Raw genomic sequence first — 17,556 nt, 5'->3', positions numbered from 1 at the left:
TTTTTTTCCTCTCTCCCTTCTTTCCTTCCTTGTGCCCTCAAATCCTTGCTCCCTTTCTTCCTTTCTCCCTTCCTTCCTGCCTCTCCCCCTTCCTCCCTTCCTTCCTGCCTCTCTTTTATAGTTCTTTTCTTCCTTCCTTTCTGCCTCCCTTTCTTTTTTCCTCTCTCCCTTGCTTCCTTCCTCGCTCACTCTGATCCTCTCTCTCTATTTTCCTTCTTCCCTCCCTTTCTTCCTTCTTTCCATTTTCCCTTCCTTCCTGTCTCTGTCCATCCATTTGTCCCTTCCTCCTTTTTTTCCTTCCTATCTCTGTTCTAGCCCCTCTTCCTTCCTACCTACATCTATTTCTAGGAGAAAGGCACAGAAAACTCCTATACCTTTTGACAGAGTGACAAACCGCTTTAAACCAAACATTCATTGGACGAATGCCACAAGAAATCACCTAGCCTGCACAAACTGTCCAAGTATTTTCTCATATAACATGATTATGTTCAATGATCATTATAGGTAAAGTTGATCCAGGGAATATCCGATTGCCTCTCGGGGGATCAGGAAGGAATTTTTTTACCCTGCAGGAGCAAATTGGATCATGCTTTGCTGGGTTTTTTTCCTTCATCTGGATCAACTGTGGGTATAGGATTATAACTTTTTTTTTATGGTTGAACTGGAGGAACTTTTGTCTTTTCTCAGCCAGACTAACTATGTAACTATGTAAGTGCCATCTAGTGGTCATCATTAGGTATTTTTTATGTTGGAGGTATTTCAGAAAAATACTGAATTTTGGCCACTAGATGGAGTTGATAACCATAGGAAATATTTATATTAGAGAAAAAATTAGGAAAATGTTGTGCAGGCTGGGTGAATAACTGTGACATTTGTTCGATTAATGTTTTATAACTAGACCCATAAGAGTTAGCGATCCAATAGATAATCATTAAGAATCAGAGTAACAAAAAATGGGTTTATGTGGGGGAGGGTTGCCATAGAAAAAATGATATCAGCCTAATTATGATTTCCTCAGCAGGAATTCGCTTATGAAAAAATAAATAAATAAAAAGCGCATGACCCTTATAGCTGTAGCATTTGCCCTGGGAAGGCCAAGGAGGCCAGGTGTATTCTTCCTGACTGTAGATTAGAAAGGAGATTCTGATGCTGGTTGAGCATGTTTAATCTGAATACTGATTACAATGTATACATCTTCCATACTTCTCTCTGAGTTGTAAAGAAATATAAAATGACCATCAGATGGCGGCGTTTACTTTGATGAAAGCCAATAGACTGTGCATTGTCCCCTTTATGGTATAGAACAGCAAAAGTCTTGGGTGAGCAAAAGCAATGGAGTCCAAATATTCTCCATCAAAAGGGGCAGTAAAAAGGAAAAAAAAACAATTTTAAGGAGATGTGCTCAGGAAACTTACTTTGTTAAATTGTATTCAGCATAGGAATATGCTTTATTAAAGGAACAGCGTTCTGTTGTACCTTTATACCGGTCCCTAGTAGGGATGAGTTGAGTTCGTTTCAAGCAGGGTCCAACCAGGGGCGCACTGACAACTCATGGGGCCCCTGGGCAATAGGGGATCATGGGGCCCCTGTGTCCTTGCCCAAACTCAAAAAAGCCTATGAAAAAGGTACCAGGGGCATCTCATGGGGCCCCCTACTGACCCTGGGCCCTCAGGCAGTGCCCGAGTTTCCAAATGGCCAGTCTGCCCCTGGGTCCAACGAATGTCAAAGAAGTTTGGTTGCCGAACCGGAAGCCCACTGATGCCAGCATCCACCCCTTACGTTAGTGACAATGGGAATATACCACTTCTCCATAGGATGTTTGGCTCCTACAGAAATGTGCAAAATTATGGGTGTCGTGTACACCTGTCAGGATTGAACATTGAACATTGAGATACCTAGTACAACCTACCTGCTTGTAGATTCGGTTTTTCACCATGCTAAACAAATCCAGTTCAAGTGGAACTTGTTTAGCCTGTTCAAAGATGAGTAGTTCTGTTAGGTCAGTCTAGTGATCCAGGCACCCCTGACAGGCAGTATAGGCAGGTTAGTGACCTCAATCATTCTAGTGCAGTTTATGAATACAGTTTAGTCACTGACCCACCTCCACTCTGCTAATTGGACAATAAAAGAGCATCACTAACCTCAAGAAGGTGGCAATCTGTCAGTATTCTTTATCACTATATTCATTAGGGTCAGTAAGTCAGAAGGCATTAGTCAGTAATCTACAACAGGGGTCTCCCTACAGGATCAGCCTGCAGACTGAGGATCCAGATCAGCTGCTCTCCACTGATGGTGACCCTGATGTAAGGGGGGCTTTCATAGTGAGCATCTGCACCTACAGGTGGTGGAGAGGTGCCCCATGGGCAGTGGTGCAGTAGTCTCACAGGGGGGTCGCAGTGAGCGTCTGCATCTACAGGTGGTGGAGAGGTGCCCCATGGGCAGTGGTGCAGTGGTCTCACAGCGGTGTCGCAGTGAGCGTCTGCACCTACAGGTGGTGGAGAGGTGCCCCATGGGCAGTGGTGCAGTGGTCTCACGGGGGTGTCGCAGTGAGGGTCTGCATCTACAGGTGGTGGAGAGGTGCCCCATGGGCAGTGGTCTCACGGGGGTGTCGCAGTGAGGGTCTGCACCTACAGGTGGTGGAGAGGTGCCCCATGGGCAGTGGTGCAGTGGTCTCACTTGAGGGTTGCAGTGAGCGTCTGCACCTACAGGTGGTGGAGAGGTGCCCCATGGGCAGTGGTGCAGTGGTCTCACAGGGGGGTCGCAGTGAGCGTCTGCACCTACAGGTGGTGGAGAGGTGCCCCATGGGCAGTGGTGCAGTGGTCTCACTTGGGGGGTCGCAGTGAGCATTTGCACCTACAGGTGGTGGAGAGGTGCCCCATGGGCAGTGGTGCAGTGGTCTCACAGGGGGGTTGCAGTGAACGTCTGCATCTACAGGTGGTGGAGAGGTGCCCCATGGGCAGTGGTGCAGTGGTCTCACTTGGGGGGTCGCAGTGAGCATTTGCACCTACAGGTGGTGGAGAGGTGCCATGGGCAGTGGTGCAGTGGTCTCCCAGGGGGGTTGCAGTGAACGTCTGCACCTACAGGTGGTGGAGAGGTGCCCCATGGGCAGTGGTGCAGTGGTCTCACAGGTGGGTTGCAGTGAACGTATGCACCCACAGGTGGTGGAGAGGTGCCCCATGGGCAATGGTACAGTGGTCCCACATGGGGGGGTCGCAGTGAGCGTCTGCACCTACAGGTGGTGGAGAGGTGCCATGGACAGTGGTGCAGTGGTCTCACAGGGGGTTGCAGTGAACGTCTGCACCTACAGGTGGTGGAGAGGTGTCCCATGGGCAATGGTACAGTGGTTCCACATGGGGGGTTCGCAGTGAGCGTCTGCACCTACAGGTGGTGGAGAGGTGCCATGGACAGTGGTGCAGTGGTCTCACAGGGGGTTGCAGTGAACGTCTGCATCTACAGGTGGTGGAGAGGTGCCCCATGGGCAATGGTACAGTGGTCTCACACAAGGGGGGGGGGGTCGCAGTAAGCGTCTGCACCTACGGGCTGACAGGAGTAGTGACATCAGCATCATGACATTGTCAACTATACTGCAAGTGACAAGTGCATACTCCCTGGTATTACTTGTAGCCCCTGGCCTTCATCAAAGGGCAGGGGCCACATGAAGTTAAGCTCAACTTCTGAAAGCCAAAGACTGTCTACAAGTTGATCAGAGACAAGGTAAGCATACCCTACAAAGTCCTGTTCTGGGGGTCAGCAGTGTTGCTAGTGCTGTGCACCCAGGACTTGTGCTAGGAGGAGATTCGAGAAGGGGAAGGGAGCATAGAGTTGTGCTCAAAAGTTCGCATCCCCTGGCAGAAATCAAGAAATTTTGGCATTGATATTGAAAATATGACTGATCATGCCAAAAAACTGTCTTTTATTTAAGGATAGTGATGATATGAATCCATTTATTATCACATAGTTGTTTGGCTCCTTTTTAAATCCTAATGAAATCACCCAAATGGACCTGATCATAAGTTTCCATCCCCTGGAATGTTTGGCCTTGGTACAGACACACAAGGGTTAAAAGGGCAATTAAAGGTTCATTTCCCACATCTGTAGCTATTTAAATTGCAATTAGTGTCTGTGTATAAATAGTAGGTGAGTTTGTTAGCTCTCACGTGGATGCAGTGAGCAGGCTAGATACTGAGCCATGGGGAGCAGAAAAGAACTGTCAAAAGACCTGCGTAACAAGATAATGGAATTTTATAAAGATATCCTTCAGAAAAGCCTTGAATACACCAGACAGCACTGTTCAATCACTTATTCTATCCAATCAGTTGTATCGACCCTTGGACCGCCACTCGTAAGCAACTTTTTCCATGAATTCTCTTAGCAATTATTTTTACAGGGTAGGTCTTTCCCCAACCCCTACCACACAGGAGATTCTGCATGGCCAGGGATGAAACTAGGACAATTTAGACAGGAGCCAATTAACCTACCAGCATGTCTTTGGAATGTAGGAGGAAACCAGAGTACCCAGAGGAAACCCACGCAAGCACAGGGAGAACATGCAAACTCTATGCAGGAGGTGCCATGGTCAGGAATCGAACCCATGACCCATTTACTGCAAAGCAGATGTGCTAACCACTAAGCCACTGTGCCGCCCCAATCACTTATTAGGAAGTAGAAAATTGTGGGATCTCTTGATACCAAGCCAAGGTCAGGTAGACCAAGAAAGATTGCAGCCCCAACTGTCGGAAGAATTGTTCGGGATACAAAGAAAAACCCACAGGTAACCCGATGTATGGGTAAAATACAGGCTGCTTTGGAAAAAGAAAGTTTGGTTGTTTTAAAGGAGCGCAATATGACAAAAATGTGCTGCATGGCCGAGTTGCCAGAAAGAAGCCTTTACTGTGCCAATGCCACAAAAAAAGCCTGGTTACGTGGGAACATATTCAGGAAATGTCCTCTGAAATCGTAGGTCACCCTATACATTTGAATCTCTCTAATGGTTTGTTATTTGCCACTATTGTGGGAACCCCACCCACTATACAAAGGTTGATTCACACCTTTTCTGTAGCCTGTGTGTGGGTCCATAGCTGCTAACTGGAGATCTCCGGTGGTTCCATTTTCTCAAATTCTGGCGAGAATTGATTCCATCATGATAATGGAATGTGTCTTCCATACTTTGAATGACACTATCGAGCTTTTGATGCTAGATGGGACCCCTGGAATCTTATCCGCGACCAACTACTTTGAATTTATGGTTATCAGCCCAATCTCTTATCATATTTAATATACATTTACCGAGATTTGTTGATAAGTAGTCAAAATTTTTATAATATATTCTTGTCACACAGTCATTACATTATTTGGCTTTGAGTTCTTGTTTCTATTTCGAGTTCTTTGTTCTTCCAACTTAGGTTTTTTTGTTTTTCTTCTTGGCCTTGCGTTCATTTTTATGTCAATAGATTTTTGTCATATGGATAGAAAATGTAAGACCTCTGTATTGGATATTGGTCTGTATTTTGTATTCCTTTGGGTAAACAAACAAAAAAAGCCCGGTTATAATATGCCTGACAACACCTTGATAAATCCCGCCTGGCTTTTTTTTTTTTTTTTTGTGGCATTGGCACAGTAAAGCCTTCTTTCCTACAAATTAGTACAGTGAATTTTTGTAGTGTGAACTGGCCCTAAAGCTGAAATCTGGGGAAGTAAAAAGTGGAACTACCCCGCACTGCAGGGGCATATTTACCACAAGGCAAACAAGGCATTTGCCTAGCGCGGCATTTTGCAGGGGGGCAGAACCCTCCCCAGCAAGAAGGGACATATGTGGCATGGGAACCAGGAGGGATCTGAAAGAGACTGCGGGCTACTTGATGGTGTATGCAGAGCCCGACTCTCGTTCCTGGGGATGTCTGGAGCTGTTAAGGTGAGTGTCTCTCTGTTTCCGGGGGGAGGGGGGGGTTTGGTGTTAGTGGAAGGCTCTCTCGGGTGGGGGGCACGGGCGTTGTTGGCCACTGGTGTTGGTTGGTGTCAGACTCTCTCCTCCAAGTGGGGGGAGGGTCTGATTTCTGTGTTGCCTAGGGTAGCAAAAAAACGAAATACATCACTGCCGCACTGCAAGGGTTAAACTCTAGTTTAGGTCTAGGGGACCAGGAAAAGCAGTTTTTGCCACAAAAAAAGCCCATATACAATATACCCAACATCACCTTGACATACCTCAGCAGGCTTTTTTTGTGGCATTGGCACAGTAAAGGCTTCTTTCTGACAACTCGACCATGCAGCTCATTTTTGTTCAAGTATTATCGTATTGTGCTCCTTTAAAACAACCACACCATCTGTTTCCAGAGCAGCCTGTGTTTCTCTTGAGGTTACCTGTGGGTTTTTCTTTGTATCCCGAACAATTCTTCTGGCAGCTGTGGTTGCAATCTTTGAAAGCGACCCTCTGGGTTACATTGGTCCAAACTGGCCTTATGTGACAGCACAATAAAATCCATATCTAAAATTCAGTTTTAAGCATCAAAGATTGTTTTTTGTATGTGCAGTTCTTCGGTGAACTAAATGAAATTTCACCGTAGGTTTCAAATAGATTAACTCCTGTATCATCTAGTGGCCAAATGTGGGATATTTCCTATTGCGGTATTTCAGAAAACAATATCATATTTGGCCATTAGATGGCGATGTTGATACAGGGGAAACCAAATGGTGAAATTTCATTCTGCTTGCAGGAATGCTTCTTTTCTAAATAGACCCCCTCAAGTGTTATCCAGTTAAGATTTACACCTTCTGTAACCCATCCTAGCACCAACCATAATGAGCACTATTGAAGCCTTTACCACTTTCAGGGTTTGCAAACTTCTGGAATTGGAACTGTAATGAGGTATGAGTAATTCTACATTTGTAAAGCACATTTCAGATAGAATAATATTTGTAACTGTTGTTGCCCATTATGGTCATGGACAGGTGTTGGTTCCTAATGGGAAAGTTCCACATGCAGATGGATGGAGACATTAAATCGCTAAGCCAGCTCAGCACCAATATGATGAGCTTAGACAGGACTATTAAACATTCACTCCACCAGTCAGCATTGCGAAAGACATTTTGAGGCCAAATATTAAGTTTAATATTCTTTGCTAAGTTGCAAAAAAATTCCTTGCCCTAAAACCGTCAGCACCCAAACATGCTGGCTAACAGATCTCACACTGACAGTAATGTTGTAGTTAAAGCCAAGGCACATCAGCCCCTCAATTCCTCCCCAATATGTACCCCGATATGCTCCCCATTTTTTTTTTTTTTGGTGTGGTTGAAATTTTGCAAAAAAAGAAAAATGGAGGAGCCAAATTAACTAATCTCATTCATTTGTTTTATTCATGAGCAAATTGCCTTGGGGGTGACCATCCCATTGTTCCTCAGGGGCAGAGTCAGTGATGCATGCTTTTCAAAGCCGTTGAGTCCGAGGAGCCTGAGATTTGGGCTGCGTTGTCCTCCCCGACATCAGCTCTTGCTACAGGCAGGGAATGAGCAAATCTCTACAAGAAAATGGGGCCGAGCAATTGTCATAAAATCCTAGATCATCCCAGCCAAGAAAGGGGGCAGAAATAATCCCACTGTTCCTAACAAACAGACGATGATGAACATCCACAGGAATATCCGGTCTATGACCATTGCCACGTATTTCCAGTCTTCTTTTACCTAGGGAAAAAAGAGATAGACGTAAATGAAAGGTAATCTTTTAAAAAATAGATACAAAATGTGAAAAATTTACAGGCGGGGGTCTCCAAACTTTCTAGGCCATTTTACTGTCCTTCAGACTCTAGGGGCCACCAGACTGTGGCTATTGTGAGTAGAAAATGTCTCCAACATCAGTGGGAGTAGACATTGCCAAGGCTTAGAGGTCAGTGGGAGTAAAAAAACTGCATAGCACCTCTGGTCAAAAGGAGGAAAAATAGTACTCCATCATTGGTGTCAGTGGGAGGAATAGTACCCCATCATTGGTATTAGTGGGAGGAATAGTGTCCTATCATTGGTATCAGTGGGAGGAATAGTGCCCCATCATTGGTATCAGTGGGAGGAATAGTGCCCCATTATTGGTATCAGTGGGAGGAATAGTGCCCCATCATTGGTATCGGTGGGAGGAATAGTGCCCCATCATTGGTATCAGTGGGAGGAATAGTGCCCCATCATTGGTATCAGTGGGAGGAATAGTGCCCCATCATTGGTGTCAGTGGGAGGAATAGTGCCCCATCATTGGTATCAGTGGGAGAAATAGTGCCCCATCATTGGTAGCAGTGGGAGGAATAGTGCCCCATCATTGGTATCAGTGGGAGGAATAGTGCCCCATAATTGGTGTCAGTGGGAGGAATAGTGCCCCATCATTGGTGTCAGTGGAAAGAATAGTGCCCCATCATTGGTGTCAGTGGAAGGAATAGTGCCCCATCATTGGTATCAGTGGGAGGAATAGTGCCCCATCACTGGTATTAGTAAGAGAAATAGTGCTCCATCATTGGTGTCAGTGGAAGGAATAGTGTCCCATCATTGGTATTAGTGGGAGAAATAGTGCACCATCATTGGTGTCAGTGGGAGGAATAGTGCCCCATCATTGGTATCAGTGGGAGGAATAGTGCCCCATCATTGGTATCAGTGGGAGGAATAGTGAACCATCACTGGTATTAGTGGGAGAAATAGTGCACCATCATTGGTATCAGTGGGAGGAAAAGTGCCCCATCATTGGTATCAGTGGAAGGAATAGTGTCCCATCATTGGTATCAGTGGGAGGAATAGTGCCCCATCATTGGTGTCAGTGGGAGGAATAGTGCCCCATCATTGGTATCAGTGGGAGGAATAGTGTCCCATCAGTGGTATCAGTGGGAGGAATAGTGCCCCATCATTGGTATCAGTGGAAGGAATAGTGCCTCATCATTGGTATCAGTGAGAGGAATAGTGCCCCATCATTGGTATCAGTGGGAGGAATAGTGCCCCACCATTGGTATCAGTGGAAGGAATAGTGCCCCATCATTGGTATCAGTGGGAGGAATAGTGCCCCATCATTGATGTCAGTGGGAGGAATAGTGTCCCATCATTGGTATCAGTGGGAGGAATAGTGTCCCATCATTGCTATCAGTCGAAGGAATAGTGCCCCACCATTGGTATTAGTGGGAGGAATAGTGCCCCATCATTGATGTCAGTGGGAGGAATAGTGTCCCATCATTGGTATCAGTGGGAGGAATAGTGCCCCATCATTGGTATCAGTGGAAGGAATAGTGCCTCATCATTGGTATCAGTGAGAGGAATAGTGCCCCATCATTGGTATCAGTGGGAGGAATAGTGTCCCATCATTGGTATCAGTGGGAGGAATAGTGCCCCATCATTGGTATCAGTGAGAGGAATAGTGCCCCATCATTGGTATCAGTGGGAGGAATAGTTCCCCACCATTGGTATCAGTGGAAGGAATAGTGCCCCATCATTGGTATCAGTGGAAGGAATAGTGCCTCATCATTGGTATCAGTGAGAGGAATAGTGCCCCATCATTGGTATCAGTGGGAGGAATAGTGCCCCACCATTGGTATCAGTGGAAGGAATAGTGCCCCATCATTGGTATCAGTGGGAGGAATAGTACCCCATCATTGGTATTAGTGGGAGCATTAGTGCCCCATCATTGATGTCAGTGGGAGGAATAGTGTCCCATCATTGGTATTAGTGGGAGGAATAGTGTCCCATCATTGCTATCAGTGGAAGGAATAGTGCCCCATCATTGGTATCAGTGGAAGGAATAGTGCCCCATCATTGGTTTCAATGGGAGGAATAGTGCCCCATCACTGGTGTCAGTGGGAGGAATAGTGCCCCATCATTGGTATCAGTGGGAGGAATAGTGCCCCATCATTGGTATCAGTGGGAGGAATAGTGCCCCATCATTGGTATCAGGGGAAGGAATAGTGTCCCATCATTGGTATCAGTGGGAGGAATAGTGCCCCATCATTGGTATCAGTGGGAGGAATAGTGCCCCACCATTGGTATCAGTGGAAGGAATAGTGCCCCACCATTGGTATCAGTGGAAGGAATAGTGCCCCATCATTGGTTTCAATGGGAGGAATAGTGCCCCATCACTGGTATCAGTGAGAGGAATAGTGCCCCATCATTGGTATCAGTGGGAGGAATAGTGCCCCACCATTGGTATCAGTGGGAGGAATAGTACCACATCATTGGTATTAGTGGGAGGATTAGTGCCCCATCATTGATGTCAGTGGGAGGAATAGTGTCCCATCATTGGTATCAGTGGGAGGAATAGTGTCCCATCATTGCTATCAGTGGAAGGAATAGTGCCCCATCATTGGTATCAGTGGAAGGAATAGTGCCCCATCATTGGTTTCAATGGGAGGAATAGTGCCCCATCACTGGTATCAGTGAGAGGAATAGTGCCCCATCATTGGTATCAGTGGGAGGAATAGTGCCCCACCATTGGTATCAGTGGGAGGAATAGTGCCCCATCATTGGTATCAGTGGGAGGAATAGTGCCCCATCATTGGTATCAGTGGGAGGAATAGTGCCCCATCATTGGTATCAGAGGGAGGAATAGTGTCCCATCATTGATATCAGTGGGAGGAGTAGTGCCCCATCATTGGTATCAGTGGGAGGAATAGTGCCCCATCATTGGTATCAGTGGGAGGAATAGTGCCCCATCATTGGTATCAGGGGGAGGAATAGTGCCCCATCATTGGTATCAGTGGGAGGAATAGTGCCCCATCATTGGTATCAGTGGGAGGAATAGTGCCCCATCATTGGTATCAGTGGGAGGAATAGTGCCCCATCATTGGTATCAGTGGGAGGAATAGTGCCCCATCATTGGTGTCAGTGGGAGGAATAGTGCCCCATCATTGGTGTCAGTGGGAGGAATAGTGCCCCATCATTGGTGTCAGTGGGAGGAATAGTGCCCCATCATTGGTATCAGTGTGAGGAATAGTGTCCCATCATTGGTATCAGTGGAAGGAATAGTGCCTCATCATTGGTATCAGTGGGAGGAATAGTGCCCCATCATTGGTATCAGTGGGAGGAATAGTGCCCCATCATTGGTATCAGTGGAAGGAATAGTGCCCCATCATTGGTGTCAGTGGGAGGAATAGTGCCCCATCATTGGTATCAGTGGGAGGAATAGTGCCCCATCATTGGTATCAGTGCGAGGAATAGTGTCCCATCATTGGTATCAGTGGGAGGAATAGTGCCCCATCATTGGTGTCAGTGGGAGGAATAGTGCCCCATCATTGGTATCAGTGGAAGGAATAGTGCCCCATCATTGGTATCAGTGAGAGGAATAGTGCCCCATCATTGGTATCAGTGGGAGGAATAGTGCCCCATCATTGGTATCAGTGGAAGGAATAGTGCCCCATCATTGGTGTCAGTGGGAGGAATAGTGCCCCATCATTGGTATCAGTGGGAGGAATAGTGCCCCATCATTGGTATCAGTGCGAGGAATAGTGTCCCATCATTGGTATCAGTGGGAGGAATAGTGCCCCATCATTGGTGTCAGTGGGAGGAATAGTGCCCCATCATTGGTATCAGTGGAAGGAATAGTGCCCCATCATTGGTATCAGTGAGAGGAATAGTGCCCCATCATTGGTATCAGTGGGAGGAATAGTGCCCCATCATTGGTATCAGTGGGAGGAATAGTGCCCCATCATTGGTATCAGTGAGAGGAATAGTGCCCCATCATTGGTATCAGTGGGAGGAATAGTGCCCCATCATTGGTATCAGTGGGAGGAATAGTGCCCCACCATTGGTATCAGTGGAAGGAATAGTGCCCCATCATTGGTATCAGTGGAAGGAATAGTGCCTCATCATTGGTATCAGTGAGAGGAATAGTGCCCCATCATTGGTATCAGTGGGAGGAATAGTGCCCCACCATTGGTATCAGTGGAAGGAATAGTGCCCCATCATTGGTATCAGTGGGAGGAATAGTACCCCATCATTGGTATTAGTGGGAGGATTAGTGCCCCATCATTGATGTCAGTGGGAGGAATAGTGTCCCATCATTGGTATCAGTGGGAGGAATAGTGTCCCATCATTGCTATCAGTGGAAGGAATAGTGCCCCATCATTGGTTTCAATGGGAGGAATAGTGCCCCATCACTGGTGTCAGTGGGAGGAATAGTGCCCCATCATTGGTATCAGTGGGAGGAATAGTGCCCCATCATTGGTATCAGTGGGAGGAATAGTGCCCCATCATTGGTATCAGGGGGAGGAATAGTGTCCCATCATTGGTATCAGTGGGAGGAATAGTGCCCCATCATTGGTATCAGTGGGAGGAATAGTGCCCCACCATTGGTATCAGTGGAAGGAATAGTGCCCCACCATTGGTATCAGTGGAAGGAATAGTGCCCCATCATTGGTATCAGTGGAAGGAATAGTGCCTCATCATTGGTATCAGTGAGAGGAATAGTGCCCCATCATTGGTATCAGTGGGAGGAATAGTGCCCCACCATTGGTATCAGTGGAAGGAATAGTGCCCCATCATTGGTATCAGTGGGAGGAATAGTACCCCATCATTGGTATTAGTGGGAGGATTAGTGCCCCATCATTGATGTCAGTGGGAGGAATAGTGTCCCATCATTGGTATCAGTGGGAGGAATAGTGTCCCATCATTGCTATCAGTGGAAGGAATAGTGCCCCATCATTGGTATCAGTGGAAGGAATAGTGCCCCATCATTGGTTTCAATGGGAGGAATAGTGCCCCATCACTGGTGTCAGTGGGAGGAATAGTGCCCCATCATTGGTATCAGTGGGAGGAATAGTGCCCCATCATTGGTATCAGTGGGAGGAATAGTGCCCCATCATTGGTATCAGTGGGAGGAATAGTGCCCCATCATTGGTATCAGGGGGAGGAATAGTGTCCCATCATTGGTATCAGTGGGAGGAATAGTGCCCCATCATTGGTATCAGTGAGAGGAATAGTGCCCCATCATTGGTATCAGTGGGAGGAATAGTGTCCCATCATTGGTATCAGTGGGAGGAATAGTGCCCCATCATTGGTATCAGTGAGAGGAATAGTGCCCCATCATTGGTATCAGTGGGAGGAATAGTGCCCCACCATTGGTATCAGTGGAAGGAATAGTGCCCCATCATTGGTATCAGTGGAAGGAATAGTGCCTCATCATTGGTATCAGTGAGAGGAATAGTTCCCCATCATTGGTATCAGTGGGAGGAATAGTGCCCCACCATTGGTATCAGTGGAAGGAATAGTGCCCCATCATTGGTATCAGTGGGAGGAATAGTACCCCATCATTGGTATTAGTGGGAGGATTAGTGCCCCATCATTGATGTCAGTGGGAGGAATAGTGTCCCATCATTGGTATCAGTGGGAGGAATAGTGTCCCATCATTGCTATCAGTGGAAGGAATAGTGCCCCATCATTGGTATCAGTGGAAGGAATAGTGCCCCATCATTGGTTTCAATGGGAGGAATAGTGCCCCATCACTGGTGTCAGTGGGAGGAATAGTGCCCCATCATTGGTATCAGTGGGAGGAATAGTGCCCCATCATTGGTATCAGTGGGAGGAATAGTGCCCCATCATTGGTATCAGGGGGAGGAATAGTGTCCCATCATTGGTATCAGTGGGAGGAATAGTGCCTCATCATTGGTATCAGTGAGAGGAATAGTGCCCCATCATTGGTATCAGTGGAAGGAATAGTGCCCCACCATTGGTATCAGTGGAAGGAATAGTGCCCCATCATTGGTATCAGTGGAAGGAATAGTGCCTCATCATTGGTATCAGTGAGAGGAATAGTGCCCCATCATTGGTATCAGTGGGAGGAATAGTGCCCCACCATTGGTATCAGTGGAAGGAATAGTGCCCCATCATTGGTATCAGTGGGAGGAATAGTACCCCATCATTGGTATTAGTGGGAGGATTAGTGCCCCATCATTGATGTCAGTGGGAGGAATAGTGTCCCATCATTGGTATCAGTGGGAGGAATAGTGTCCCATCATTGCTATCAGTGGAAGGAATAGTGCCCCATCATTGGTATCAGTGGAAGGAATAGTGCCCCATCATTGGTTTCAATGGGAGGAATAGTGCCCCATCACTGGTGTCAGTGTGAGGAATAGTGCCCCATCATTGGTATCAGTGGGAGGAATAGTGCCCCATCATTGGTATCAGTGGGAGGAATAGTGCCCCATCATTGGTATCAGTGGGAGGAATAGTGCCCCATCATTGGTATCAGGGGGAGGAATAGTGTCCCATCATTGGTATCAGTGGGAGGAGTAGTGCCCCATCATTGGTATCAGTGGGAGGAATAGTGCCCCATCATTGGTATCAGTAAGAGGAATAGTGCCCCATCATTGGTATCAGGGGGAGGAATAGTGCCCCATCATTAATATCAGTGGGAGGAATAGTGCCCCATCATTGGTGTCAGTGGGAGAAATAGTGCCCCATCATTGGTGTCAGTGGGAGGAATAGTGCCCCATCATTGGTGTCAGTGGGAGGAATAGTGCCCCATCATTGGTGTCAGTGGGAGGAATAGTGCCCCATCATTGGTGTCAGTGGGAGGAATAGTGCCCCATCATTGGTATCAGTGTGAGGAATAGTGTCCCATCATTGGTATCAGTGGAAGGAATAGTGCCCCATCATTGGTATTAGTGGGAGGAATAGTGCCCCATCATTGGTGTCAGTGGGAGGAATAGTGCCCCATCATTGGTGTCAGTGGAAGGAATAGTGCCCCATCATTGGTGTCAGTGGGAGGAATAGTGCCCCATCATTGGTGTCAGTGGGAGGAATAGTGCCCCATCATTGGTATCAGTGGGAGGAATAGTGCCCCATCATTGGTGTCAGTGGGAGGAATAGTGCCCCATCATTGGTATCAGTGGAAGGAATAGTGCCCCATAATTGGTATCAGTGGGAGGAATAGTGCCCCATCATTGGTATCAGTGGGAGGAATAGTGCCCCATCATTGGTGTGCCACATCTGGCCTAAGCGCTGCAGTTTCGAGACCACTGGCCTAAGGGGAATTTACCACAATAAAACTATGGGAACTTCCCCTGATTTTTTTAATTTTAAAGGTGGAGGTTCTGAAGCTGTCATTGTGGACCTGGTCCGACTCCCTAGTACAAGTCACTGACCTGGAACAGTCATGTACAGTGGGTTAGTTAGGTGCTCATGATTGTTCCAGGACAGGAAAAAATAATGCACTTTGGGTTGTATTTATGAAAAAAATATTGCAGAGCTATTTGTCCTAATTTAGGCTATTTTTCCTCCAGGTCACATATTCTTCATTAGAAGAATAGCTTGAACCAGAAAACTAGCGCATTATGGCCACTAGATGCAAGAAAATCTTGTAATGGGCTGGATGTGTCCTGTGGACCTTAGTTTGGCAAACCCTACTCTAGATTTTTTCCAGGGCCACCATGAATAAGGGACCATCACACTTGCACACTGCAGTAGAATATAAGGACTCAGTTTGCTCAGCTAAAGACCATCAACGTGTATGGGCAGAGTACAACAAACATACAAAGTGGTAAGAATCTATACCTAAAAGGGAACATGTCCATTGGGAAGGTAGACAATGAGATGGGCCACCCCAAGAAACCAAGCACACCCAGGAGGAAGGTGAGAGGTAGTGATGATCTCCAGTGTGCTGTGTGGGATATGATGCTGGTAAAGGCTCATTCTTTCTGCATGCTGTGTTACCATTCAAGCAAAACCCAAAACTTTTTTTTTTTTGCCTAAACATACACTGGGTTCTTCTTGGCAATGTAGAACACTGAAGGTGGGAATTGCATTCATTTCAGCAGTAGGGTGAACAATTGATTGTATTGTATCGTCTTCATCAGTTTAAAAGCTGCTTTAAAGAGGATTTCATTGAAAACCTAGCCTTGAGTCACATATTCTGTGCCGCGGATGATTCATGTGCACTTACCCTCAATTGAATATGTACTTATTCACTGCCTTTAAATCTCACCCAAAAGACTGGTCTGCTCCACCTCTTCCCGAGCTGGTATAGCACAATGTACTGTAGACATGTATTCATACCAGCAGAGATTTCCTAGAATTCTCAGCTTCATTAACCTAATTTGGATTGTATGTTTTTTTTCCACCTTAGGACCAGGGGCAGACTGACCATTTGGAAACTGCCCGAGGGCCCGGGGTCATTAGAGGGCCCCATGAGATGCCCCTGGTACCTTTTTCATAGGCTTTTTTGAGTTTGGGCAAGGACACAGGGGCCCCATGATCCCCTATTGCCCAGGGGCCCCATGAGTTGTCATTCCGCCCCTGCTTAGGACTCATCCTTACCACTTTAATCGTATAGGGTCATCTGTCACAGGGCAACTGATTCTGGAGACCACCCAGATGCAGAGTAATTTCTAGCCCTAGGTGAGCTGCCAGAGCCCGAGGGTGGCAGGTTCAGGTTTGGAAAAATAATGTATTGAATTTATTGTAAAAGTATGTTTTAAAAAAAAAAGACACCCCTGGGTCACCAGATTTTAGATCTCGGCATCTCAACTGCATGTGCATGCAAGAATTTCTGTGGTTCATTTCACAGTAAGGAGCAATATGATATCCTCATTATGTCTATGACAGTACTCAAATTTTCAGGTCATGGCTTGTCAAGTGGACTGGTTTTGGAAGATGTTTTGTAGATTACTAAACCACTTCTTCAGCTTCTAGAGCAGCCATTCTCAAACTTTGTTTCTCCAGAGGAACCCCCACAATAATTGTAAGGTCCCAGGGAACCCTTGCTAAAATTAATTAATTAGGGCTTAGTGGGAAGATTGTCCATTACATGGGTGGTCAGTGGGCAGGTTGCCCCTTACACTGGTGGTCAGCAGGAAGAATGTCCCTCACATTGGTGATCAGTGGGAAGAATGCTCCTGTCACGGAGTGCCCGTGCCTCCCCCACCCCCCTTTGCCTGCTGTCCCTCTGCCGTATCTCGTCACCCCTCCCTCCTCCCTTGCAGATTCTGCGTCCTGCCATCCTACATCAAAGGGCTGTGCAGGACGGGAGGAAACGCCCCCTGTGGTGCAGTTAGCACCTCTCGACCCCCCCACCAAGAATCCCCCGCGTAGGCCGCCAAGGTGTCTCCGCACGTCCCTCCGGGTCGGTAGTACCCGCTGCCGCTCTGCATACTACGCTGGGTCAGGACTATTACCCTCTGGCACTCTGCCTAATACTCTGGGTCGGGAGTACCCGCTGCCGCTCTGCATACTACGCTGGGTCAGGACTATTACCCGCTGGTACTCTGCCTAATACACCGGGCCCAGGATCACCCGCTGCTGCTGCTGCTGTGTGCCAGAAATATCTGCTATGGGCCCCACGATACTCTGCCTAATACTCTGGGGCCAGGATTACCCATTGCTGCTGTGTGCCAGAACTACCTGCTGTGTGGATTACCTGCTGTGTACTGAGGGTTGTCATTGCCTGTTGCCAGCCACTGGGAGCCAGAAAGAACCATTGCCAGAACTGTGAGTGTCCATACCCCCTGTTTCCCCGGCCTGGACTGTCCGTGGACTCTCCCCCCCTTACGTTTCCCTGCCTGGACTGTCCGTGAGCCTGCTGTTGTCCCTAGAGAGCTGTGTGAGGGCTGTGCTGAG

General features: G+C 47.2%; 1 protein-coding gene across 1 annotated transcript in view; it reads right to left on the bottom strand.

Moving 5' to 3' along the window:
- Positions 1 to 7,081: 7,081 nt before the first annotated feature.
- CHRNA2 (cholinergic receptor nicotinic alpha 2 subunit) overlaps positions 7,082 to 17,556 on the bottom strand; it is a 194,261-nt gene continuing 183,786 nt past the window's right edge. Inside the window, exon 7 of the mRNA XM_089653872.1 lies at positions 7,082 to 7,674. Coding sequence (XP_089509998.1) covers positions 7,549 to 7,674 — 126 coding nt within the window. The 3' untranslated portion in view covers positions 7,082 to 7,548. The remainder of the gene's footprint in view (positions 7,675 to 17,556) is intronic.

This window comes from Staurois parvus, unplaced genomic scaffold (genome assembly GCF_062004578.1).
Source record: "Staurois parvus isolate SC_StPar_1 unplaced genomic scaffold, SC_StPar_1.0 ptg000723l, whole genome shotgun sequence".
In the NCBI taxonomy this organism is placed as follows: domain Eukaryota; kingdom Metazoa; phylum Chordata; class Amphibia; order Anura; family Ranidae; genus Staurois; species Staurois parvus.
This window is presented reverse-complemented; position numbering and strand designations above follow the sequence as displayed.